We start from the raw sequence: 26944 nt of genomic DNA on the forward strand, positions 1-26944 counted from the left end.
AGGCATGTTTAGCCACAGGGTGATCCTCATTACCAAGAAACACTGTCTGCCTGTGTCCGTTCATGCGAATGGACAGTTTGTTGCTGGTCATTCCCACATAGAATGCATCACAGTGTAGGCAGGTCAGTTGGTAGATCACGTGGGTGCTTTCACACGTGGCTCTGCCTTTGATCGTGTACACCCTCCGGGTTACAGGACTGGAGTAGGTGGTAGTGGGAGGGTGCATGGGACAGGTTTTACACCGGGGGCGGTTACAAGGGTAGGAGCCAGAGGGTAGGGAAGGTGGTTTGGGGATTTCATAGGGATGAACTAAGAGGTTACGAAGGTTAGGTGGATGGCGGAAAGACACTCTTGGTGGAGTGGGGAGGATTTCATGAAGGATGGATCTCATTTCAGGGCAGGATTTGAGGAAGTCGTATCCCTGCTGGAGAGCCACATTCAGAATCTGATCCAGTCCCGGAAAGTATCCTGTCACATGTGGGGCACTTTTGGGGTTCTTCTGTGGGAGGTTCTGGGTACAGAAGCAAATAACCAGAGCCACTTCCTCATCCTCTCAAACCCAGAACCTGCCGGTGACCTTGACGCGGTTGCGCCATCGCGAAAACGCGGACTCCAGCCACTTGTAATACTAGGTGGCTGGCGCGTGCTTTCTAAAGGGGCCCCCACTGGGGCCACCGAAGCGGGTGACGTTCCAGCTCCGAGTAGGACCGCTGGCAGGCGCGACAACAGCAAATCCCACCCGTCGTCGGATCCAAGTTGTGAAGACTCTTCTTGAGATGACCTGTTTGTCCCTGAAATAGTATTTGTACTATGTTCTTCGGCTTCGGGCTGTTGGAAACCACTGGTACCATTTTCATGCATTGTTCGTCGATATCCCACTGCGGGACGCAGGTGATACGCCATCCTACAATATCAAACAAATAAAATAGTCTCGATACCCTCTATTATATATATATATATATATATATATATATATATATATGTGTGTGTGTGTGTGTGTGTGTGTGTGTGTGTGTGTGGTTATAATAGAGGGAAACATTCCACATAGGAAAAATATATCTAAAAACAAAGATGATGTGACTTACCAAATGAAAGTGCTGGCAGGTCGACAGACACACAAACAAACACAAACATACACACAAAATTCAAGCTTTCGCAACAAACTGTTGCCTCATCAGGAAAGAGGGAAGTTTCCTTGGCAGGGCTTCCCTCAGTCCTATTTTCCCAACTACAATCTTAAACCAACTAGAAAGAAGTATCCATCTCACTAAAGAGTATCATCCCAGAGCAGGAGATCTGCAGATCATCTGTCTGGGATTGAGTACCTTTTGCCATACCCAGAAATGAGTAACAACTTCTCAAACTCTTTCAGTCCCTCACCCTTTTCCACCCAAATTAGTTTTCTTGAACTGTGTTAGTCGGAATTGTCCCTCCAGCATATCCTTCTGTTTTACAACCCACCTGCCTTCAGTATCCACGCTTGTTACTTTTCCATTTCCCACCTACCTTCCTCCCCCCCCCCCCCCCCAATTACCACCACCATCCCATCAGTATCACAGTTCGCTACTGCTATTTTCTGTCGTAAATAAATAGCAGTGTCATTATTGTGACTCTTATGGCAAGCTAATTTAAGAATTCTCACTAAACATTGCTCTTTTTGCAGGCTTCGTCCAGGTGTAATTATTCACAAGAAACCTGGTCCAATTGCACAACATGAACTTATAAACCATTCTGATGATGCTGATCACCATTATGAGCCTGAGGAGGACTTGCACAAAGTTGCTCACAATTTAATACATGCAGGTGTCAGAGTGATTCCACCCCCAAAGGTAAATTACATTATGGCATAGTTTCTGTATTTATTTGTTGTAACTTTGTAAGAAAGGCAGAAAAAAGAAAATCTAAAAACTAGGCAGGTTGGAAAAATCACCTAATATGTGCAGAGATTGGAATAGAGTTGGCTTATGACATGACTGCTTTCATAAGTGGCTGTGCCTGTGATGGGACAGGATAAGCCTGTGATGGGCTGGAATTGATGTAGTGGGTGAGTGAATCAAACAGATCATACCAGAGCCTTCCACTGGAGTATGTGGTGAGGATTGGGAATGGATGTGGCATAGGGATAGGCCAGGATATTGCGGAGATTGGGTATGCAGCAGAATACCACTTTAGGAGAGGTGACTAGGATTGTGGGTGGGATGTTCTTCATTTCTGGGCACAGTGATAACTGGTCAAACTCCTGGCAAAAGATGTAGTTCAGTTGTTCCAGCCCTGTATGGTATCAGGTAATGAGGGGGCTGCTATTGTACTGGTGGTTCTTGGGAGTCTCCCAGCATGATTCTACATTCATGTAAACTCAACTCCACAATTAACCAATTCTTTTTAGTATTTTCTTGAACCAACTTATTATAGTTTCAGTTAGAATTAATTTTTGTATTTCAGATTCATACACATTCCTTCCAATATATTTAGTTTATTAGTTGAAATGCTCCAGATTGGTGTTAGTTAACATTAAGATATTAACTATATGACTCCTGACATTTATTTGTATCCAATAATTCAACTACTCCACAAATTCCATGTTGACAGCTCTTTGGTACTGTATGGAAAACTGCCAAAGAAATCATATAGATCTCCTGCTTCGAAGTGGCTCCCAGCAGTCGTAGCTACTGCTAGATGCGGTATGAAATCATAGAGGCATTGTGAATCTGTGGGAAAGAACATCCTCATGATAGCTTCCATGCAGAGGAGCACTTTATATTAATCTAACTTCATACTGCTGGTTTACACTTTGCTTGAAGTAGCATTCCATTTAGGGAACCATATCATTTACCACTATGAGATTATTTTAACACACAAGGATTAAATAGCCCCATCTCAAAGCCTTGCTCCCGTATAGTCTGTGTAACCATGACATAAATTTCAATAAGAAATATTCAGTTTGAAGACTAGTCTTCCATTATGGTATACGTGGAGTTGCCTGGTTGCAACAGAATTATATTTTAGTAGCTCAATTTCCATTATGTTTTGGTCCGTAAAAGTACATCTAGTTGCTCTTCTTTTGTTTTCTGTGGTCACCACATCAAGAAAAGTATTTCCTTCATGGGAGCAGTGGTCCAAATGTTATAAATTTCTCATTGTTTCTTGTAACTGTGGTAACTGTGGACAGTTGTCATGCAGAATGTGATATGTGTTCAGTACCACAGCTTCTGCATCAACAGTTACTTGTCATTTCTCATGTGTATACTGCTTGATCTCTGCCTGTGTCTCATTTGTAATTTTTATTTATGCTATACTCCTGCATTAAATGTTGGTATTTATGCTTCCATTTTGAAATCCTTCCACTCAGATTTACATCTACCTTTATTTGGACAACCATCTACACACTGCCACTTAATTCTTCTGTAGTTTTTTTTTTTTTTTTTTTTTTTTTTTGTTCTGAAAAACAAAAAGCAGTACATTGCTTTCTGTAATGCCCATTGGCTATAGAGCACTTGTTTTATCGGGACTGATCCACAGACATAAGCAACCAATTCTCATGATGCCATTATATGGGAGCATGCTGAAAAGTAATAACTCCAAATTTTTAATGTGAAAACTCTTAAAGCTTTTTTAAATAAAAAAAAAAGTTATTAACATTCTACATCTTTATACTTCACATCTACATATTTATTTCTCAACACAGTCGTCCTGGCAAAGAACACATTCTAATGCTTTGGATGACTTAAAGTGGTGAAGTATGTGTGTAAACGCCCACTTCTTTAACAATATGACTTACTTGAGATTGTCAGCTGACTTTCCTTGCTGGTCAGCTTGCTGCTACAACCTCCTTTTCTCTTCTTCTCAGAAGTATATTTGCTAGAAACAGGAATTTCTCAAGACTCTTTCTCCTTATAAAAATAAGCAGGCCTACGCAGTTTCTTTTGCTTCACTCAACACTGTATGTTTTAACATCAAACTTTTTATAAATCTCAGACTCCACATAAAAAAATAATATCAAGTAAGTCTCTTCATGTCTCCAAATGTTAGAAACAAAGTAGATTTATGTATAAGGTAATGTTGGCTTTATAACATGGTCCTTTCTCAATATGAATTTCAATACGTCTTATCCTCTCCGTGTCCTAAACGACCATTAATTATCAATTCTTCAATGCCCCTTCTTTTTTTTTCACTACAATAGTCAAAGTTATAAAACAGCACATAATACATAAACATTCCTTGTTCTTTCACTACGGATTCCACAGCATGACCGGCAAGCACCTGTCAGCACCGTTGACCACCACATCTATAGTCGTCTGATGATAAACTTCAAACCCGCACACACAGACAGGTGATGTGTAGTAAATAGGCTCTCTCACACTTATATTTAAAATATCATGTGTTTGAGATGGTAGAAGGCCGAGTGGTTCTAGAATTTATGCGGAAATTCTTGAAACACTACAACATTACTCCCAGCCACAGACCAGTTTGTTGATACTGTCATTGCAGCATTTTTGACTTTGTTGACAGAGCCACATTCTCACCTGTGCTTTCATTGCTTCAGCACTAGAAAAGAGAAGTCCTAGAAGGTGTTCTGTAAGTTTTGGAAACACCAAGGCTCTGCAACTTTTAACAGACCTCTTACTTTCTAAATTTCCACAGTCTATAAGTTGTCCTACTCCTTTGTCCACATGGTTACTTTAGGATCTACAGGAGGTTCAAATTTATAGTTAGAGGTCGTTAACACGTACGAACAGTGTTGGTTCTTAGCTTTTACGGTGATGGCTTTGTTATTGTCTTCATAGTATATCTTGGCTTCGTTAAGTCTAGGAGTGATTCCACTGTGAGGTTCCTACGGTTTTCTTTATGTTAGGATGAGACTAACTGGTTTGTATGGTAACGTGGTACTTTGCTTTTTTAGAGAAAAAGAGTTATTTTAGTTTATGCACATCATATATTTAATAAATCTTCTCACATTTAACACTTCTACACCAATATAAAATGAAACATTGTCTTTCACCAAATTTACACTCTAGCATCTTCCACCACATCTGTATCACAACCTCACCCAACCGACGCTAGTGATAAAAGACCCCGAACCTCGTGTTCCAAAGATCCATCTCCTCTCTGCATGACCAAAGATGACAGTCTCTTTAAGTTGTTAAACTCGAAGCTAAAGGCAATATTTACATAAAATATTACATGTAAAGAAATTACAGCAATAAATAATTTTATGTTCTCACAATTACCGATTTGATTCGGGCCATTAGTTTAAATACAGAGGAATGCACAGAGAAGGCTAGCTAATGTTTTCTGCTTGCTTCAAGGTTATGCTAAATGGTATATTCAATGTGCTTTGGGAAGTATTATATGCGATTCAATAGTCATAAGTTGTAGACACCATTGCCAGGTAAGCAAGGTTAAAGTGTGCAAAGATAAATATACAGAAGCTGACAGTCTTCAAATCGGACATTGGAGTATCGGTTACTTCAAACTGTTTGCTGTATCGAGTATTACTATTCTAGTTTAGGGGTCATGGTGTCATTCTGTTATAATACCCCCCCCCCACACACACACACAAGTCCATGCATGCCATGCATGGGATTGTGTGTCGCTATGGAACATAAGCACTTTGTGAAAACATTAACTTTCCCATTGATTAATATGTCCTAAGACATGCAAAATTGTTTACTCCAGAAAAGATCTGATTGAGTACAACATAATAAGGATATTACTTAAAATTATTCCACACAAATTACCCTTTTCAAATATTTCTTAATTAATTTGTATCACTATGAAAATGATGTACAACAGGTCAGATAAGTCCAAACTTTTACAGCTGAATTCACGCAGAAGTTTTAACATATGGTTTAAGGTTCTTCAAGCTCACAAATTTAAATTGCTGGAGGATTTCTTTTTTCTCCATTTGAGTCTTTGATTACACAGTATTCAATTTTCATTGCGGTAGTTCAATTATGGTACCTATCAATGTCTTCTCATCTCTTGATAAATGTCCATCAGATGATCACCACCTTGCTCATGTAGTGTCCCAATACTGGTTGTCCATGGTAATTTATAAACGTATTTTCTCATTTCCTCCTCAGCCTTCAGTATTATGCTTTTTTCATCTCTTTTCTGAAATGTCCATTATAGCATTAATTTTTGGAGGAAGTTTTGTCGTGCATAGACAGAAAGTTTTTTTAAAGAAGGGTGTGAGTCCGACTATATCTCTTAACTATAGTATAGACTGGAACATAATATATCTAATACACACATCATAATAAAAATTCCAGCTCCAAAAGTTAGTAATAAAATTGATTTCCCAAGGGATAATATACAATTTGAAGGTTACATAGGCTGTATTGAGTAAGAAGTGCAATGGACGTATAGCTAACAACAAAATATGGCACCTTATTGATCGTGGTAGCTGCAGAGCCATGTTAAAATGGGTACATAATTATATGGCATCTGTATAAATTCAAGTGTACTTTAACTCTGACTCAATGCATCTTAGTTAAACTCACTCTTCTGATAGCCGGTAACAGTGTCAGGGGTTTCTTTAGAATACATTAAGTGAACTGTGGAATGAGGGCATCTCTCACAACCTTTTAATATAAGTGTTTCAATAAAATACCATATGGCATGGCTTGTGCCCAAAACAACCATTAAATCTAAAGAAATCATTATTCTAAAATAAACAGGCTCTTCACATACATAAAATAGACATAGTTCAAAATGATGCAATACTTATACACAATGTTCTTAGGGAAAATTCATGTATATGTGACAAATGTAATCACATGATGAAGCAAGTGCAAATTCAATGATACATGATCGGCACTGTATTTTCTGAGTCAGACTGGTTTACATATTTATGATTTAATGTTTCCTTCGTAATAAAGTAGCTGAGACGTTCCTTATATGATTGTGTCTCTATCATTGCAATACACTCACATTGTACATCTATGTCAGCTTTATAGGTCAAATAATGACAAACTCTACACTTCCATTGTGTCCGATTGTTAGTATGTATACCTCAACTTCACATCATTATTAAACAGTGTTTCATTTTGATTTACTCTCCTGTGTTTCAAATAGCATTCTGTCATGAATAGAAATTATTTCAAATTGTGTAACAGAGCATGGGATGAATTCCTAACATCTCTTCGTTCACTTGAACATTAAATTGCCTAAACTATTACAAAATATTCTCTCACAATATAAAACTCAAAATTAGTACCACGTAACCTTCAATCCATCACAAGAGTTTCAAATGTAACACATCAACAACTGTCTCCATAATGCTCTAAACCTCAATACATTCTTAATTCATATAATTAAATTTCATGACTACCCACCATATTTTTTAAAACACTACAACATACCTGGTCTTTTAATTCACACTCTCATAATCTGACGAATACCTATTAAATAATGTTCCATCTGGCATAGCTTACAAATGACAAGGTTTTGTTTCCTTACACATAAACACTATTCATGTCTTATTACTTTAAAAATATCTATATCTACATCTACATCCATACTTCACAAGCCACCTGATGGTGTGTGGCGGAGGGTACCTTGAGTACCTCTATCGGTTCTCCCTTCTATTCCAGTCTCGTATTGTTCATGGAAAGAAAGATTGTCGGTATGCCTCTTTGAGGGCTCTAATCTCTCTGATTTCATCCTCATGGTATCTTTGTGAGATATATGTAGGAGGGAGCAATATACTGTTTGACTCCTCGGTGAAGGTATGTTCTTGAAACTTCAACAAAAGCCCGTACCGAGCCACTGAGCATCTCTCTTGCAGAGTCTTCCACTGGAGTTTATCTATCATCTTCGTAACGCTTTCGCGATTACTAAATGATCCTCTAACGAAGCGCTCTGCTCTGTTGGATCTTCTCTATCTCTTCTATTTACCCTGTCTGGTACACATCCCACACCGGTGAGCAGTATTCAAGCAGTGGGTGAACAAGTGTACTGTAACCTACTTCCTATGTTTTCGTACTGCATTTCCTTAGGATTCTTCTAATGAATCTTACTCTGGCATGTGCTTTACCGATGATTAATTTTATATTGTCATTCTATTTTAGATCACTCCTAATGCCTACACCCAGATAATTTATGGAATTAACTGCTTCCAGTTGCTGACCTGCTATATCGTAGCTAAATGATAAAGGTTATTTCTTTCTATGTATTATCAGCACATTACACTTGTCTACATTAAGATTCAACTGCCATTCCCTGCACCATGCATCATCTTGTTGCAGATCCTCCTGTATTTCAATACAATTTTCCGTTGTTACAACCTCTCGATATACTACAGCATCATATGCAAAAAGCCTCAGTGAACTTCTGATGTTATCCACAAGGTCATTTATACATATTGTGAATAGCAATGGTCATATGACAATCCCCTGTGGCACACCTGAAATCACTCATACTTCAGAAGACTTCTCTCCATTGAGAAGGACCTGCTGGGTTGTGTTATCTAGGAACTCTTAAATCCAATCACACAATTGGTCTGATAGTCCATATGCTCATACTTTGTTCATTAAATGACTGTGGGGAACTGCATCAAATGCCTTGTGGAAGTCAAGAAACACGGCATCTACCTGGGAACCTGTGTCTATGGCCCTCTGAGTCGCATGGATGAATAGCGCAAGCTGGGTTTCACATGATCATCTTTTTCGAAACCCATGCTGATTCCTACAGGGTAGATTTCTAGTCTCCAGAAAAGTCATTATATTCGAACATAATACATGTTCCAAAATTCTACAACTGATCGATGTTAGAGTATAGGTCTATAGTTCTGCATATCTGTTCGATGTCCCTTCTTGAAAACGGATATGACCTGTGCCCTTTTCCAATCTTTTGGAATGCTACACTCTTCTAGAGACCTACGATACACTGCTGCCCAAAAGGGGGGCAAGTTCTTTTGCATACTCTGTGTAAAATCAAACTGGTATCCCATAAAGTCCAGCAGCCTTTCCTCTTTTGAGAGATTTTAATAGTTTTTCTATCCCTCTGTCGTCTATTTCAGTATCTACCATTTTGTCATCTGTGCAACAATCTAGAGAAGGAACTACAGTGCAGTCTTCCTTTGTGAAACAGCTTTGGAAAAAGACATTTAGTATTTCGGCCTTTAGTCTGTCATCCTCTGTTTCAGTACCATTTTGGTCACAGAGTGTCTGGACATTTTGTTTTGATCCACCTACCGCTTTGACATAAGACCAAACTTTCTTAAGATTTTCTGCCAAGTCAGTACATAGAACTTTACTTTCGAATGCATTGAAAGCCTCTCACATAGTATGCACATCATTACATTTGGCTGCTGTTAAGAAACATTACTATGAAACAGTAGAATGGTTGGTAGTCTGACACACTGATCTCATTCTAAATTTAATAAATGGGTATATTACAGAACAAAGAGAAATCAGTACAAACATAATTCACATTAACACAAAATCTACTTCATACTTTTAGCTGGCATAGTTTCACACTTCGACAGCAAGTTTTCCTTGAATAATAAAACAAAGTGATATAGTTGGTCCAACCAACTATTTCTTTACAAGCAGCATTTTACTTATTAACTACTGTTTTATGGGTCATGTTTATAGAGTTTTAACTCTATAACATTGCGCAGTCCAAATAACTTCTTGGATTTTGGGTAGATTAGCCTATAGGCATTAGGGTGTGGGTTTTCCTTGATTTCAAAGGGGCCTATATAGATGTCAAAAAATTTCTTTATTTCTGAAGTCATCAATTTAGAGTTTTCCTGTGTTTTTACTAAAACCAGATCTCCTGTCCTGAACTCCACTCCTTTACTTCTTGCATCATGTCTCCATTTTCTTACCTCTCCTACCTTTTTCATAATGTTCCTAACAGCTGTCTCCCTTTCCTGGGGTGTCATAGTTTGAAAAGGTGGGAAATCAACATTGTCAGAAATCAAGTTTGCAGTTCGTCTATTAAACATTACTTCATAAGGTGAAAAACTGGTGGATGAATGCTGTAGGCTGTTCATTATATCCTCAAAGTCATTTTCAATCCTATTAACATGATCTTTACTACAATATGTTCTGCAAAGCCTTCCAATTTCCCTCATGTACCTTGCCGCTGGGTTGCTTGATGGGTGACAGACCGAAATCAAAATATGCTTATTCTTGTATCTTCAATAAAATTTTTCTGTAATTTAGATGTAAACTGTGACCCATTATCAGACATGATGGCCTGGGGTATACCAACATTTATGAAATAATGATTCATCAGCTTGATGATAGTTTGTTTACTGGTTGCTTTCTTTAATGGGTACAATTTTATAAATTTAGAGAAAACATCAACTATAACAAAGATGTAACTTGTTTTTGGTAGTGGTCCATATAAATCAATAGCTGTCAGTTCAAGGTATTTTTTTGGTAAAATGTTTTGCATCAACCCTTTAGATGTTTGGTTTCTCACTTTTACTCTGGCAACGATCACAGGTTGCAACAAGTTTCTTCTTCAGCCTCCTACTGATATTATAGAAGTATACATTTTCCTGTATCTTCTGTATACATTTTGTTGCTCCAGTGTCCAAAGCTTTCATGTATGTAACTGATTAACGTGTCAATACATTACTCAGGCCAGCATAGTTTCCAGTTGTCTATGTCAGGTCCAGGTCTCCTAAACAAAATCCCTTTTTGTACTTTACAAAACTGATCTACCTTTTCTCCTCCCTTTTTCCCTATATAACTTTTAACTGATTTCCAGTTTTCATCATGATTTTGGTTTCTACATATCATTACAGATTTTTAGTAATTCAGCTTCATCTTTTACACCCTTTTACAACCTCACCCAACTGACGCTAGCGATAAAAGACCTCGAACCTCGTGTTCCGAAGATTCATCTCCTTCCCGCATGACCAAAGATGACAATCTCTTCAAGTTGTTAAACTTGAAGCCAAAGACAATATTTACACAAAATATTACATGTAAAGAAATTATAGCAATAAATAATTTTACGTTCTCACAATTACCAATTTGATTCAGGCCATTAGTTTAAATACAGAGGAACGCACAGAGAAGGCTAGCTAATGTTTAATGCTTGCTTCAAGGTTACGCTAAATGGTATATTCAATGTGCTTTGGGAACTATTATATGCAATTCAATAGTCATAAGTTGTAGACACCATTACCATGTAAGCAAGGTTAAAGTGTGCAAAGATAAATATACATAATCTGACAGTCTTCAAATCAGACATTGGAGTATCAGTTACTTCCAAACTATTTGCTGTATCGAGTGTTACTATTCTAGTTTAGGGTTCAAGGTGATGTTCTGTTATAAACTCTCACTAAAGTCCATACAGGAGTAACTGAGTCAGGAATAAAAGTATACAGTAAGCTTCCCATCAATACAAAAAAGGAAATGAATAGCATATGGACATTCAGAAGGAAGCTAAAAACATTCCTTGGAGAAAAAACTTTTTATAAAATGAATGAATTTCTAGAGTAATGAGCCATCAATTGTGTAAAAGTAGAAGATGTTAATAACATCTGTTTTATTTAAAAATGTTTGTGAGCTTTCAAATAAAAAATTTGGAGGCATTACTTTTCAACACGCCATCATAGTCTATTATCAAGGAACAATTTAAAATTCTGAAATAATGTTTAATTGTGTATATTTTTCACACTCTTTATATGCTGTCAGTATGGTTCTTCTTGACTCCTGCAAAGCCTTTTCCTTACTTCCTTTCGTTGAAAAAACCAACATAGTGAGCAGTTACATCATGGCATATTGCTATAGTTAGATAAACCAATTCAGTTCAGTTTATTTAGCATCCATATGTCTTATCATATGCAATGATACAGGATTTTTCATAGATTATATTGTGTAGATAATAGTACACAAAACTTTTACAATTATGTGATTGCAAATAAAACATTATTGTGTACAACAAGTAACCACAAAGATAACAACAGTGGGATTTTTGTTACATGTATGAAAATATAGTTTATTTATCAGATGAACATTTCAGTTGACTATAATGAAAGAATACTGATAATTCAAGTATTCTTTGATACTATATAAGTACCTGCAAATTAAAGTTTTTTTTTTTTTATGTGTGTAATTCAGATTTTTTTTCCTTTGTTAATTTACTAAACAGAATTTTTGACAGATAAAGAACATATTTATAGGTGAGTTTTGTGTGTTTTTCTGTCTGAAGATCATCTCTAGTTATTATTTCGTAACTACGGACATGACTGTTTAACACTGAAAGTTCTGGTGTGCCTTCAGAAAGCATATAAATATAGATAAATTGTAGGGTCATGATTTTTAGTTCCTTGAAAAGAAAATCCTGTATGGTTATCTATGTGTCACTCCTTTGGTTATTCTTACTGCTGCGTTTTGAAGCATAATTGAGTGTTTAGCCAGAGAATATTCCCCCAAAAATGATGCTACACATGACTGCAAAGTAGGAATGTAACACTGCATCAGTACTACAGGATGTTTTAAGCATTCTAAAAGCATAACAATATTGACTAATTCTTTGTTTAACAATTCTGTATATTTCTCCCACCTTAAATGTTCCTCTATCCATCCTCCTAAACATTTAGTATGGTGTATTTGCTCTATCTCACACTGGCCAAGTTCTACTGTTAGATTGGTTTCAAGTTTGTTTGTTATGTGTCTGTAGTTTATCTGAACTCTTTTTATTTCTTTCTTTCATTCACAGTTCATCTGTTATCCCTAAACCAATTGATTACTTCTTCTGTAGCTAATGTGACACTTGCCTGTAAGTCAGCTTCATTCATAGCTTTAACACACGGCTTGGTGTCATTGGTAAACAATACTGTATCTGTTGCTGATAAACGACTTGGCATGTCATTTATAAATATTAAGAACAGCAATGGTTGCAATAGGGGTCCCTGTAGTACTTCATGCATGACTCTCTAGTATGCTGATGAGTAAACTCTGCCTGTATGTTGTATTTGTACCCAGTGATACCTTTTAGAAAGATAGGTTTGAACCAATCACATACTACTTCATGTAGTAACACAATTTCCTAAGCAATAAACTATGGATGATGATGACATTGAATGCCTTAGGTAGAGCCAAAAAGAGGACAATTTAACTAATTATTATCCATGGAATTTATGATCAGCTCTAAAAAGTTATAGATGGCTGTGTTACTTGAGGTATTATTCCTAAAACCGTTTTGTCCACTAACATATATTTTATCTTTATTAAGAACATTGGAGAGTTTTTTCATACATTATGCCTTACTTTTGAAAGACCAAGTTACAGTGATATAGGAAAGTGATTAAAAACATCAGACTGGACACCCGCCTCGTTAATTAGCTTGATAAGCATTTTTTAAAAATTTTCCAGGATAGACTCCTGTGCCAAATGATACATTAATGATATCAGCAAGTTCAGAATCTATGTATCTTGCACTATGTTTTATTACTTTGTTATCGAGTTAGGCCATGGATAGATGCAAAGCACTAGCAACTTGAAGTCTTCTGACTTATTCCAGTTCAGACATAGGGAACCCAGATACCTAAAAATGATTTAAAAATAGTACGTTACATGTATGTTATGGTTATACTCTATGAGTAAAAGTACCTCTACAAGGAGTCAATAATTGGAAGGCACAAACCTTCTGCTTACCAGAAGAAACATATATAGGCAACATATACTCTGAATATTGGCTTTCAAAACCAGGAAGTCCTCCATATGGAGAAAAGAGTTTAGACAGGGAAAATGAGGCTATTCAGGGATCAAGTGGAACGGTCACATAGGGCCTGGACTAAGGGATTGGTAGCGGGTCAGAATGAGACAAGAACAACTTTTCATGCCATTAATAATATATAATTTATTTAGTAACCAAATTTTTGTGAATGATAATTTGACAACTAAATGTGCCAATGAATTGTTCAGAAACATCTGTTACTTTAAATAATCAGATCTCAAAGACAGAGGATTTATTTTTCAGTCAAAGTTGAGAGCTACAACAAATAAGCCAAAACGGTCATCAGAGAAATCAGCTGGCATATCCACTAAAGTCACAGATGATGAACATAAAATCAGGCACAACCATGCCAGATCTTCAACAACCAGCATGTGGGAAAACTCACAGTCCAGTGCAGAGGCAACACCAGCCACAAGGAGCACTGCTGCAAAACAAAACGTTTCAGCAACTTCCAATCAGCTAACAGGGTAAGAAATATGCAAACATGTAAATTTAGATTGCTACATTTTCAGATCATTACATCTATCATGATTCTTCTAGGTGTATGATGATGGTGCAGCGCCGGCTTTAGGGTGGGGCGACTTGGGCGGTCGCCCAGGGAGCCAGGGCCCAAGGGGCGCCACGTACTAAACGCATGTAAAAAAAAAATTACAATTTACAATCACCCATTTCGCGAAACTAAAATATTATTCAGTCTCATTCAACATACGTCGCTAATCTCACGAATGCGCGATGAATTCGGGGTAGCAGAAGAGAAATCATGCTGAATGCAATCTTCGTATTGTCTGCAACCATCCATGTTTGACGCAGGCTAGCACGGGCTCTACCAAAGCGCCTCTCTTATTTGTTTCAAGAACTGCAACATGGAAGAGCCCATGCAGCCGCACCATCTCTCGTTTACAACAGAAACTACCGGTCGCTCCAAATAAAAGAAAATACAGACTGTGAAATATACATTACATTATGATTTAATTAATACGAATGTATTTATATCGAATATTTGTGACTTAATGACTCATGTACAGTAATTAATAGATCATGCAATGCGTGCACTGCATTCATAGAGAATTCTCCCCTAACTTACTGAAATAATACAGCGCCACACAATGTTTGTTAGACTGCATATGTTGGCAGTGCTACGATTTGCACCCGCATGTCAGTAATTGTCAGTAAGAGTCGGAGGCAGCGGTCATGTTTTTGTGTTTGAATAATTGTGAGTGAAACGAGTGTCGTGACTGTGTCAACATTTTAATTTTCTGGTAGGTGCGAAAAACATTTTTATCTTTCAGTTCAGGTTTTTTTCTAGTTACGTCTACTGATAGGTGAATTTCTTTATTTGTTATAGATCGAATATTGTGGTCGCGAAATAGAGCAGTCTCCAAGCAATAATTTGTCAAATTATTAAATCATGCCAGAAGAGAAGGAAATGATTAAAAAAAAGCTTTCTGGTTCAGAAAATCGGAAAAGAAAAGCTGAAAAAGAAAAAGTTCTTGAAGAAACTAAAAAGCACATGAATATTTATAAGTACCTTAAAGGAAATTCTAAGGCAAATACTTCAGATATTGAATCAAAAGTCCATGTATCAGCAAATATTTCTTCAGACTGTGAACGATTATACACAAAAAATTTACAATCACCTATTGAAGGTGATCAAATTGACCAGCGCAGTACATCTTTGCATGAATCCTCTGACATTTCTCCAAGTCAAAATCAACACATGACATCTGTGGTCGATGAAAGTATCAACGTTCTTGCAATAAAAGAATACAATGTTTCTGATGTAGGTACGTGGCCAAAAGTACTTAATGCTAGAGATATAGATCGCATTATAATATGTGGACCCTCACAAGTATGTCTAAATAACTTTCCAAAAGATGAAAATGGGCGTCATTTCTCTTCAACTCATTACACAAGAAAACTATCAAACGAAGAAACTATCAGACGACGGTGGCTAGTTTATTCTGTATCAAACGACAGTGTCTTTTGCTTTTGTTGTTGACTGTTTGATTTAAAGTCAGCTACTAATTTGACTACCACTGGGGGTTTCAGAAATTGGAAACATTTAAGTGAAGCTCTGAAACTGCATGAAAATAGTCCTAACCACAAAAAAGCATTTACTCAATGGACTGAAGCTGAAATCAGGTTTAAAGCTGGATTAACTATTGACAAGGAAGAACAAAAGCTAATTTCTAAAGAAAGTTTACGATGGAGCAATGTGCTTCAAAGATTGATGCACATTACTTTGTATTTGGCTGAAAATAATATGGCATTCAGAGGGTTATCAGATAAATTATTTACCCCAAATAATGGAAAATTCTTAGGTCTTGTACAGTTATTGGCAAAGTTTGATCCAATCATGGAAGAGCACGTCAGACTGGCATTGAATGGTGATTTGGCTGACCATTATTGCGGCAGAAATATACAAAATGAATTAATAGAACTCATGGCATCACACGTTATGTCTACAATCGTATCCCGCATAAAGGGTTCAAAGTATCATGCAATCATAGCTGACTGTACTCCAGATATAAGCCACAATGAACAACTTTCGATAACTTTAAGATGCGCCGACATAACAGAGGATGACGTAAGTGTAAAAGAACATTTCATCTCATTTCTGCAAATAGATGATACAACCGGTGAAGGCCTCACAGAAAGCATTTTAAAAACATTGAGTGATCTTGACCTTAACATTAATGACTGCAGAGGACAGGGCTATGATAACGGCATGAACATGAAGGGGAAAAATAAAGGCGTCCAGAACAGAATTAAGAAGTTAAATCCACTAGCTTTTTTTGTGCCATGTGGATGCCATAGTTATAATTTGGTATTGTGTGATGCGGCAAAATCATCAGTAAAATCCATGATACTGTTCGGAATGTTACAAAAAATGTTTAATCTATTTGCTGGATCGGTAAATAGATGGAAAATTTTGACCGACCATTTGAAGATATACACCCTGAAAAATGTAAGTGACATACGCTGGGAAGCTCGAATTGATAGGGTCAAAGCGGTTCGTTATCAACTATGTGAAATGCATGACGCTTTGGTTTCCTTGGCCGATGCTACTGAAGAAAGCGATGCTGCGGTGTCACACGAAGCGACAACACTAGGAGGACAATTAAAAGACTTCAGCTTCATTGTTTCTCTCGTGACATGGTATGATGTTCTGTTTCAAATTAACATTGTGAGTAAAGCAAGTCAGTCACCCACAATCAACTTTGTCGAGTTTATGGGAATCCTTGACAAATGTTGCTCTTATTTGGAAACATATAGACAAACAGGTTTCGAACAAGCTATTGTAACAGCAACTGAACTGGCTTCGGATCTTGCTACGCAGCCATTATTTAAACCACAAATGCGATTAAGACGTATTAAACGCAGGCCGGGTGAAGAGGCTGTTGATGATCAAATAACTGACCCAAAAAAGAAGTTTAAAGTAGAGTTTTTCAATGCACTGTTGGACACCGTGCACATATCCATGAAAGAAAGATTTGAACAGATGCAAGAATTTTCTGCGACGTGGAGTTTCTTGTTTGACATTTAAAAAAATCAAAATAAAGAAGAACTAATACAATGCTGTTCTAAATTACAAGAAAAGTTAACTGTCAACATGAAGTCAGATATTGATGGAAATTTGCTGTGCGACGAAATTTTAGGCCTGCAACACTATCTCGAAGACAGCCCGGCAATGCCTATTGAAGCCTTAAACTTCATAAAAAAGCATAATCTTCAAGAGTTATATCCCAACATCTGGATAACGTTACGTATTTTGCTAACAATACCAGTGACTGTCGCAAGCGGCGAACGCAGTTTTTCCAAACTGAAGTTGATAAAAACGTACTTGCGGTCTACAATGTCTCAAACAAGACTAACCAGTTTGGCCTCACTGTCCATTGAAAATGAAGTTGCAGAAAACCTGGACTTTGCTAATCTGATCAGAGACTTTGCCGACAGAAAAGCGAGAAAAGTAAAATTTTAGTCGTTTATAATTGTTTTTCATTAGGCGTAATATGTTTTGTGTTCAGATGACTGACAGAAAATATAGGTTTATGGCTTACAGTTATATTAAATTCAATAAAAATATGGTACCCAATTCAAAATTAGTGTTTTTTCGTTATACATATTACCTCCTATATATAAAAATCAATTGTTGTGTGTTAGTCTCACCAAAACAAAGAAATGGCTTGACCAATTTGAATAATTTTTGTTTTGTTTTGTTCGCTTTAGTACAGGGGTGCTTCAGAAAAGAAAAGAAATATTTGGGATATACGAGCCTGTTTCAACCACATTTTACGCATCTTTTCTTTGTTTGGAACACGCAAAAAAAATTTTCTGGAGTTGTTGTAGATGTACAGTGCAGTACTACGCAATATTTTTAGACAATTTCCCAAAACGTGAATGCCCAAACAATATATCACTGCTATACTGACTGTTACGGCAGCGACAGCAGCATGCTGGACTGACGTCACAGGCTACACAAGACTCACATGGAGCGTCTTAGCGGGCTTTCAGATTATTTGGATTTCATTTCCATTTAAAAAAATAAAATACTCAAATTTACGATGGAAAAAAACCATGTTATGATCATAAGATGACGCCATTAACCACTTAAGACGATTTCTAGAAAACAGTCAAATACCGTGTTGCAAAGCACTGCCAGGTTCGCTATTTATACAATAAAGGGCGCCAACTGGACGACTCGCCCGGGGCACCTGGATGGCTAAGGCCGGCCCTGTGATGGTGTATTCAGTTTTCTATCTGGACAGCCTAATTCAGGTTCTCTTTGATTTCCATTAATCATCCTATGAATATAACTAAAAAATGCACTATTTTGCATATGTTACACACTTTTTATTTTACAAAGCCTAGATTCTGTGTTGCAAGTATATTTTCTAGTATTACTGGTTCAAGGATGTTATTCATTTTTCTGATGTACTATGAAATTGAATTTACCACCGCTCAAAAAGTTAAGGGCAGTTCATGATAAGCCATGCTCTTACGATATACAACAAAGATATTCATATATAGTCCTGTGCTATTGCTCCATGATCTGTAACTATTTAAATTAATCTGTTAACTTGATATCTGCAGAAAATAAATAACCAGCTTTGATTCCATATGGAATAAACCAAGTACTTCTGTTCATGGCACAAAACTATATAATCATGTGTTATAGAGATACATTTTAGTTATATTGCAACAATAGGCAAAACCCAGCACTGTGAAAATGATTATTAATGAACAACAGAAATAAAAAAAAAGTGATTTTAATAGTAACTATTTTCCATGGCACAAAAGTTTCAACTTTCCAAGAATTGTGGTAATATATTAATGCATAGAATTTTCAATATACTTCCTCCCCCTGGAACTGAGGTTGCTGATGTTTTCCTGTGATGTGGCATTTGAGTTCAAGATAGGTAGTTCTTTACTGGTGGTGGAAAAAAAATTCAATGCCAGGAAAGGGAAAAGAGGTGGTACAGATCACTAGACTTTGCACTTATGCCCTAAGTTAAATTCCAAACCTTTCCACAGTGTCCCATTGTTGATGGTGATCTGCCTGTCAGCCCAGCAGCACTATTGTTGCTATTTAACATGAGTAAACCGTGTGCTAGAGACAGGTTTCACCCTCACCCGACTCTTAGTACTTAGCATTGTAGATCATAAACAAGTAACCACACTATACACACAGATATTATAATCACTTACTTACACTCTCTCTCTCTCTCTCTCTCTCTCTCTCTCTCTCTCTCTCTCTCTCTCTTACAAGCTTTCAGAGCCAGGTATGTTATCCACTGGAACATCAATGGCTTAAACACTGGTGCTTATAACAATAAAAGCTCCAAAATAGATGAATTAGAAACCATTCTGTCAGAATGTGCAAACATTAAAGTTGTTTGTTTAAATGAACAATGGTTTAATGAGGATGCAATTAAAATTCTAATCAAAATAGAGAACTTCAGATTAGCAAGTAGGTTTTGCAGAAGAAACAAGTCACTTGGAGGCTCATGTATATCTACATAGTGATATAAATTATGAGACCAGAAACTGTTTTAATTATTTAAATGAAAAATGTGTGTTCGAGAGCTGTTGTGTAGAAATAGTGGACTCACTAGCAAATGTTATAATAATCTCAATATACAGAATTCCAGGGCCATCAAAAACAGAACTATTCTCATCTAAGCTTCAAATTATGCTAGAAGACCTTTGTAGAGAAGAAAAGAAAAAAGTTGTAATATTGGTGATTTTAATATTGATATCAGACGTGATAGTAGCCACGCTTCAAGATTCACTGACTCAGTAAAGAAATAGGGTTTCAAATTCAATTTCTTTGAATCTGCCAGAGACAATGGGCAATCAGCAACATGCATTGACAATGTTGTAACTAATTATGTATATGAATATGTGTATAAATTTCGTATAGATCTAGGTATTTCATATCATTGTGCATTGTTCATTGAGCTGCCACAGACAGACAGGAACATTTCATGTATGAGAACCCATATGAGCAGAAAATTTAGCAAAGAAAGCTTGCTAACATTTAGTGAGAAGCTAAGAGATAAAACATGGCCTTTTGATTATTGTAACTCAACTGATGAAAACTTTGAGAAATTCCTAAATAGTTTTCTTGGAGACTTTAATGAAATATTTCCACCTAGACTCTGCAGCAATAAAATAACAAATACAGTAAAGTGGATTACCCAGGGCATAAAAATTTCCAGTGTAAGGAAAAGGCAACTGCACAGAGAACTGAAATATAATAAAGATATTGATTTCATTAAATATGTTAGACTCTATAAAACCATATTAAATTCATAAAATCTGAGTTAGGTGTTAAAAACTGTAACAAAGAAAGTCCAAAAATTTACATTGAAGAAAATACTATTGTAAATTCAACTCAAATACAAGAGTACTTTAATGAATTCTTTAAAGTGTAGCAAAGTCTGATATAGATGCAACAGAAAATCACAACAAAGTAAATCCCTTCGGCCTAGGCAAAAACTCTTAAAACTTTACAAAATTCTCAAAAGTTTCTGTGGAGGGTGTAGAAAATGCTATTCTAACATTAAGAAACAAAAAATCTGCAGGTTGTGATGGAATACCCACCAAAGTTATTAAAGTGGTACACAATAGAATTGCAAACCCGCTAGCTCAGATAATAAATCAATGTTTTGATGAGGGCTGTCCCAGAGGTACTGAAATATGCTGAAGTCAAACCACTCTTCAAGAAGGGATCAAGAGAGATCATGGGAAATTATTGTCATATCTCGATTCTCCCAGTCCTACCTAAAATATTTGAAAAACTTGCTGTTGCACAAATCCAAAACTTCATTACAAAGTATTCTGTTATTCTAAACAATCAATTTGGTTTTCAGCAGGGGAAAACACCATCAATGCAGTAAACAGTTTCATTGAAAAATTAAGTACATCATTAGACAAGAGAAATAAGGTGGCAGGAATTTTCTGCGCCCTCACAAAGGCATTTGATTCCGTAGACCATGCATTGCTTGTTTACAAACTTGAAAATTATGGCATTAGCGGCAGTGCCCTACAATGGCTTAAATCCTACTTATCCAACAGAAAGCAAAGAGTTAGCATTTCTTCAAATGGCACATATTATTTTTCTGACTGGAAAAAAAAATATCGCAGGGTGTTCCACAAGGCTCCATGTTAGGCCCAGTCCTATTTCTCTTTTATGTTAATGACTTACCATTAAATATCAGCACCCCTTCAGTTCTGTTTGCAGATGATACTTCTGTCTTAGTTGAAGATCAGGACTTGGAAAAAATTCCCAAATCTGTGATCAGTACCCTCAATACCTTAGAAACTCGGTTTCAGCTAAATGGGTTGAAGCTAAATATATCTAAGACTTACATGACGCAATCCAAAACCAGTCAAAATGTGAGTACATTAAGATTGTACTCAACAACCAAGGTATAGAAGAAGTTGAGTCAGTCAAAGTCTTAGGTTTAAATGTAGATAAAAATTTGAGCTGGCAGGCACACATTGAATACCTGGCAAACAAACTGAGCAGCTTTACATTTACAGTGCAAATATTATCAACTGCAACTGACATGGACAAATGAAAAGTAGCATAAACAATCTACTTCGACTCCATTATTAGGTATGGTATTGTTTTTTGGGGCAACTCAACAAACATAGTGTGGATACTAAAAATACAGAAAAAAAAAATCATACGAAATATGTGCACTGCAAATCACAAAGAACCATGTCGACCATTATTTAGAAAACTTAGAATATTAACTCTGCCATCCTTATACATATATGAGATTATTATATTTTTGTACACCAGACATGAATTATTTGAGGGAAACCATTGTGTCCATTCACAAGATACCAGAAACAAAGAAAATTTTATGCTCCCCACCCACTGCCTCAAACTGTATGCCCAGGGACCTCAATTCATGGGAATGAAAATTTGTAATAAATTAAAAGGGAACAAGTTGATGCAGATGAATTTAGGTTCACTTAAAAGAAAGCTATATGAGCTACTGACACTGAAGTGTTACTACTCAGTGGATGAATTCATGCAGGACAAACTGAAAAGTTGAGCTAGGTACAATGTGTTACATGTTCCAAGATATATCCTTATACTGTTGTTATTTATTATAGTGCTATTATTTACTAATGTAAAAATCAATGCAATTGTTTTATAAATTTTTGAAATGTCTCCTGTACGCAAACCAAATAGATTGCAAATGTACGTCATGAGATGAATAAAACACAATTCACAATTCACAAAAATCCTTCTCATCCCACCGGGTAAGTCTCCCCTAACCCATGATTCTTGGTGATATTTCTGAACTTAACCCCTTTGCCCAAGCCTCTCAAGCCCTTTTCCTTCATCCCGCTTCCTTTCCCTTCAACTCTTCTGCCAGAAGAAGGAGCTACTGGTCAAGAAGCTTGCAAATATATGTGTAACTGATTATTATGTTGAATTTTAATTTTATATTTGTTAAATTTTCTGCTCATTATTTTCTATATCATATACTTTGAAATTATTATTCACTGCCTAAAACAGATCTGAGTTAAGTCTCTACACATTTAACTTGCACATATTTTATGTTATGAATTTCTTATTGGAGAGTAGACTCTTTATCATAATGATTTTATTGCTGGTGAATATCATTATCCCACCTTGTTTAGTGATTTGTGTCTGGGTTCAGATAACCCTGATTTTCATCATAGGCAAATTTTCTTAAACAGTTCAAAAGAAAATTTCATAATGGTATAAATTTGTCATATAATGCTTTTATTTGGCAACTTTTCCCCAGTTGCTGCTGTTGAAAGCTAATAATTAAGTCACCATCTATATTTCATAAATGCTTTAATTATGTATGATCTTTCTCTAATTCCCTCTAATGTACAGAACATATTCTGAACTCAAATATTATGAGGTATCTCAAATAGAATGGCCTGGCCCATGTAAATCCCTGAAACAAAAAGCTGTGCGAATAAGTTGGAAGCAAGCAAAGGTCACTCCCATCTACAAGAAGGGCAGCAGAAGTGGTACACGAAACTACCATCCATCGTCCCTGACATTGATTTATTTTGAATCTTAGAACATATTCTGAGCTCAAATGTAATGAGCTATCTTGAGCAGAATGAAATCATTTGAAACCCACCTCACAATTTCTCACGTGACACACTGAAAGCCATGGATAAAGGCAGGCAGCTAGATGCAGTAGTTCTCAATTTCTGAAAAGGATTTGACTCTTGTCAGCATCACATCCACACCTAATATGGAAAATATTATCATATGGGGTACTGAGCAAAATTTGTGATTGGATTGAGAATTGTTTGGTAATGTGAGGGAAGGGGGAGTGGGGATGCATTAAGTTGTCTTTGATGGGAAATCAGTGAAAGATGTAGAACTGACTTCATGTGTGCCCTAGGGAAGTATATTGGGACCATTGCTGTTCATGTTGTATATTAACAACCTTATGGACGATATTAATAGTAACCTCAGACTTTTCACAGATAATGCAGTTATTTACAATGAAGTATTGTCAGAAAGAAACTGCTCAAATATACACATATTGATGAGATTTCAAAGTGAAGCAAATATTGGCAATTTTTTTCGAATGTTCAGAAATGTAAAATTGTGCACTTCACAAAACAAATAAACATAGTGTCCTATGACTAGAATGCCATTGAGTCACCATTGGAATCAGTCAACTCATACAAATACCAGAGTGTAATACATAAAATAAAGTTGGTTGGCTGATTTGGGAGAGGGGACCAAAGAGCAAGGTCATCGCTCCCATCGGATTAGGGAAGGAAGACAGCCATGCCCATTCCAAGGAACCATCCTGGCATTTGCCTGAAGCAATTTAGGGAAATCATGGAAAACCTAAATCAGGATGGCAGACATGGGTTTGAACCGTCATCCTCCCGAATGCGAGTCCAGTGTGCTAACCACTGCGCCACCTTGCTTGGTATAAAATAACGGAAAGGAAACCCTCCCCTATAGTGAACTGATGCATGGAGCACAGTAACACATAACAGAAAACAGCTTTCACATTAGCTCTTTTTCCAGCAATAGCACACACATGGAAGTGTATAGTGCTGCTGTAAAAAGAGCTAGTGCTTCATGCAAATGCTGTGCTCTATGCAGTGATCTGCTATAGGTGAATAGTCACCTTTTTGTTATTTTACACATTGCTCCATCCAGGAATTTCCATTATTGTTATAAAATATCTGGGTGTAATATTTGTAGGGAGAAGGGATGGAATGATCACATAGGCTTGGTTGTAGATAAAGCAGCTGGTACACTTTTGTTTATCTGTAGAATATTAGAGAAATATGATGAGTCTACAAAGGAGATTGCTCACAAATCATTCACACGAGTTATCCTAGAATACTGCTCAAGTGTATGAGACTTGTACAAAATAGGACTAACAGGAGATATGGGACACATACAGAGAAGGGCAGTAAAATGGTCACAGGTTTGTTTGATATGTGGGAGAGTGTTGCAGACATGCTGAAGAAATTGCACTGGCAGACTCTTGAAGATAGATGTAAACTATCCCAAGAAAGCCTGCTGTAGAATATAATATGACCCCCTATGTACTGCTCCCATTGGGATCACATGGAGAAGATTAGATTAACTACAGTGCACACAAGGGCATTTAAACAATTATTATTACAACATTACATATGCCATTGGAATAGGAGAAAGCTCTGATAACTGGTACAGTGGGATATACCCTCTGCCATGCCCTTCTTATGGGTGTGTGAGGTATAGATGTAGATGTAGAACCAGCATAGATCCCAAAAACACGTCATGTAAGGTCAACTTGCACTTTTCTCACAGGACATCCTGAAAGCCATGCATCAAGGTAATTAAGTCGCTGCAGTGGTTTTAGACTTCTTAAAGGCATTTGACTTTGTACCACACCAACATTTATTAACCAAACTATGATCATATGGGGCATCAAACAAAATTTGTGATTGAGGACTTCTTGGTGGGGAAGAGGCAGCATGTTGTCTTGAATGTCAAGCTATTGACAGATGGGAAAGCAATGTCAGGTATGCCCTAGCGTGTTGGGTTTTTGTTGTTCATGTTGTATATTAATTGTCTGGCAGAGGAATACTGTTAGCAACCTCAGATCTTTTGCAGATGGTGTAGTTATGCATAATGAAGTACATTCTTTAAAAAGTTGCACAAACATGGAGGCAAAGCTTGATAAGATTTGAAAGTGTTACAAAGACTGACAACTTGCTTTAAATGTATCGAAGTGTAAAATTATACTCTTTAGGAAATCCATTGTAGTAATCAGTGAGTTAATCAACTCATACAAATACTTGGGTGTGGCAATTTATATGGATACGAAATGGATTGATCACATAGGCTGTCATAGATTAAGCATATAGCAGACTTCAGTTGAGCAGCAGGATACTAGGAAAATGTTGTTACTTTACAAAGGAGACTGCTTACAAAATATTTGTGTGGCCCATCCTAGAATATTGTTCAAGCGTGTGGGGTCCATATCAAACAGGACTGACAAGGAAACTACTCAGTGTCTACAAAGAAGAGGAACAAAAATAGTCACAGGGTAGTTTGACTGATCAGCATCACAGAAATGCTGAAAAACTGGAAATGGAGCATGCTGGAAGACAGACACCAGTTTCCCACAAAAGACCACTTACAAAGTTCCAAGAAACAATGTTACGTGAACAAGCTGGAGAATTCTTCAGTCCCCTACATATCATTTCTGTAGGGACAACAAATACATGACTAAATTACAGCACACACAAAGGTGTTTAAGCAAACATTCTTCTTGTGTTCTATAAGAGATTCAATTGGGAAGTTCACTGCTAAGTACTCTCTGCCATGCATTTCACAATGGTTTGGATAGTATTTATATAAATGTAATTTTGACTTTTGAGCATTGTATATGCAACATTCATTGCCATTAATCATTCACTGTCAACAAACTACTTTACTTTTAATCATATCCTACATTTGTTGCACAGGGGCCAGAATATAAAAAATGTTTCATCTTCCATAACACCATATCTACATATAGACACTAAAATCCAGACGTCAGTATCCAATGATACTGGAGGTCAGCCAACATCAGCAGAGATATTTGAAGAAGTATTGCATAAAATACAACAGCTTGGACCACGTGGCCAGAAGGTAATATATTTTTTATATTTAGCAGCTTAAGATATACATTTATTGAACTTGTCCAAGTACATATTTGCTTTGTTGTATTTCAGTCTGTATGTGCATAGCATAAATTTAGTCATCATTTTCTTGTGTCTATGTTCATATGTACTGCCTCCATTGCTATAAAATGGGCACAGCCCAGAAGGGTACTTTGAATTGTAGTTAATATCTGTGCTATGGCACAGCATCAAATATTTATGCTTGACAACAGTGTAATGCTGAAATTGGAACAACAAAAGGAAAACATCTACAGTCATAAGAGAAAAATGATGTCCCATAAACAACATGTACAGGCTGAGGAGTTGTGTTACAAGAAATTGATTGATGGTATATCTAGTTTCATCAAAAAGAAATGTTTAAAAAAAGTTAGTGGAACCTCTAAAACATCTGTGCAATACCTCAGTCCAGTCAGGATTTTTTCCGGAAGTAATACAAACCTTCAAACTGTACCCATTCACAAAGTCGTAGAGAAATATAATGTATGTAATTACTGCTCAATGACTTTGAGCTACAGATCTTCAGTGGCATTCATAG

At 36.6% G+C, this 26944-nt stretch overlaps 1 protein-coding gene across 1 annotated transcript in view; it reads left to right on the forward strand.

Annotated features, from left to right (window-relative positions):
• LOC126263263 (uncharacterized) overlaps positions 1–26944 on the forward strand; it is a 292463-nt gene that overhangs the window by 240059 nt on the left and 25460 nt on the right. The window contains exons 5-7 of the mRNA XM_049960348.1: positions 1664–1829; positions 13954–14177; positions 26212–26377. Of these exons, the coding sequence (XP_049816305.1) occupies positions 1664–1829; positions 13954–14177; positions 26212–26377 (556 nt within the window). The remainder of the gene's footprint in view (positions 1–1663; positions 1830–13953; positions 14178–26211; positions 26378–26944) is intronic.

This window comes from Schistocerca nitens, chromosome 6 (assembly GCF_023898315.1).
Source record: "Schistocerca nitens isolate TAMUIC-IGC-003100 chromosome 6, iqSchNite1.1, whole genome shotgun sequence".
Lineage (NCBI taxonomy): Eukaryota > Metazoa > Arthropoda > Insecta > Orthoptera > Acrididae > Schistocerca > Schistocerca nitens.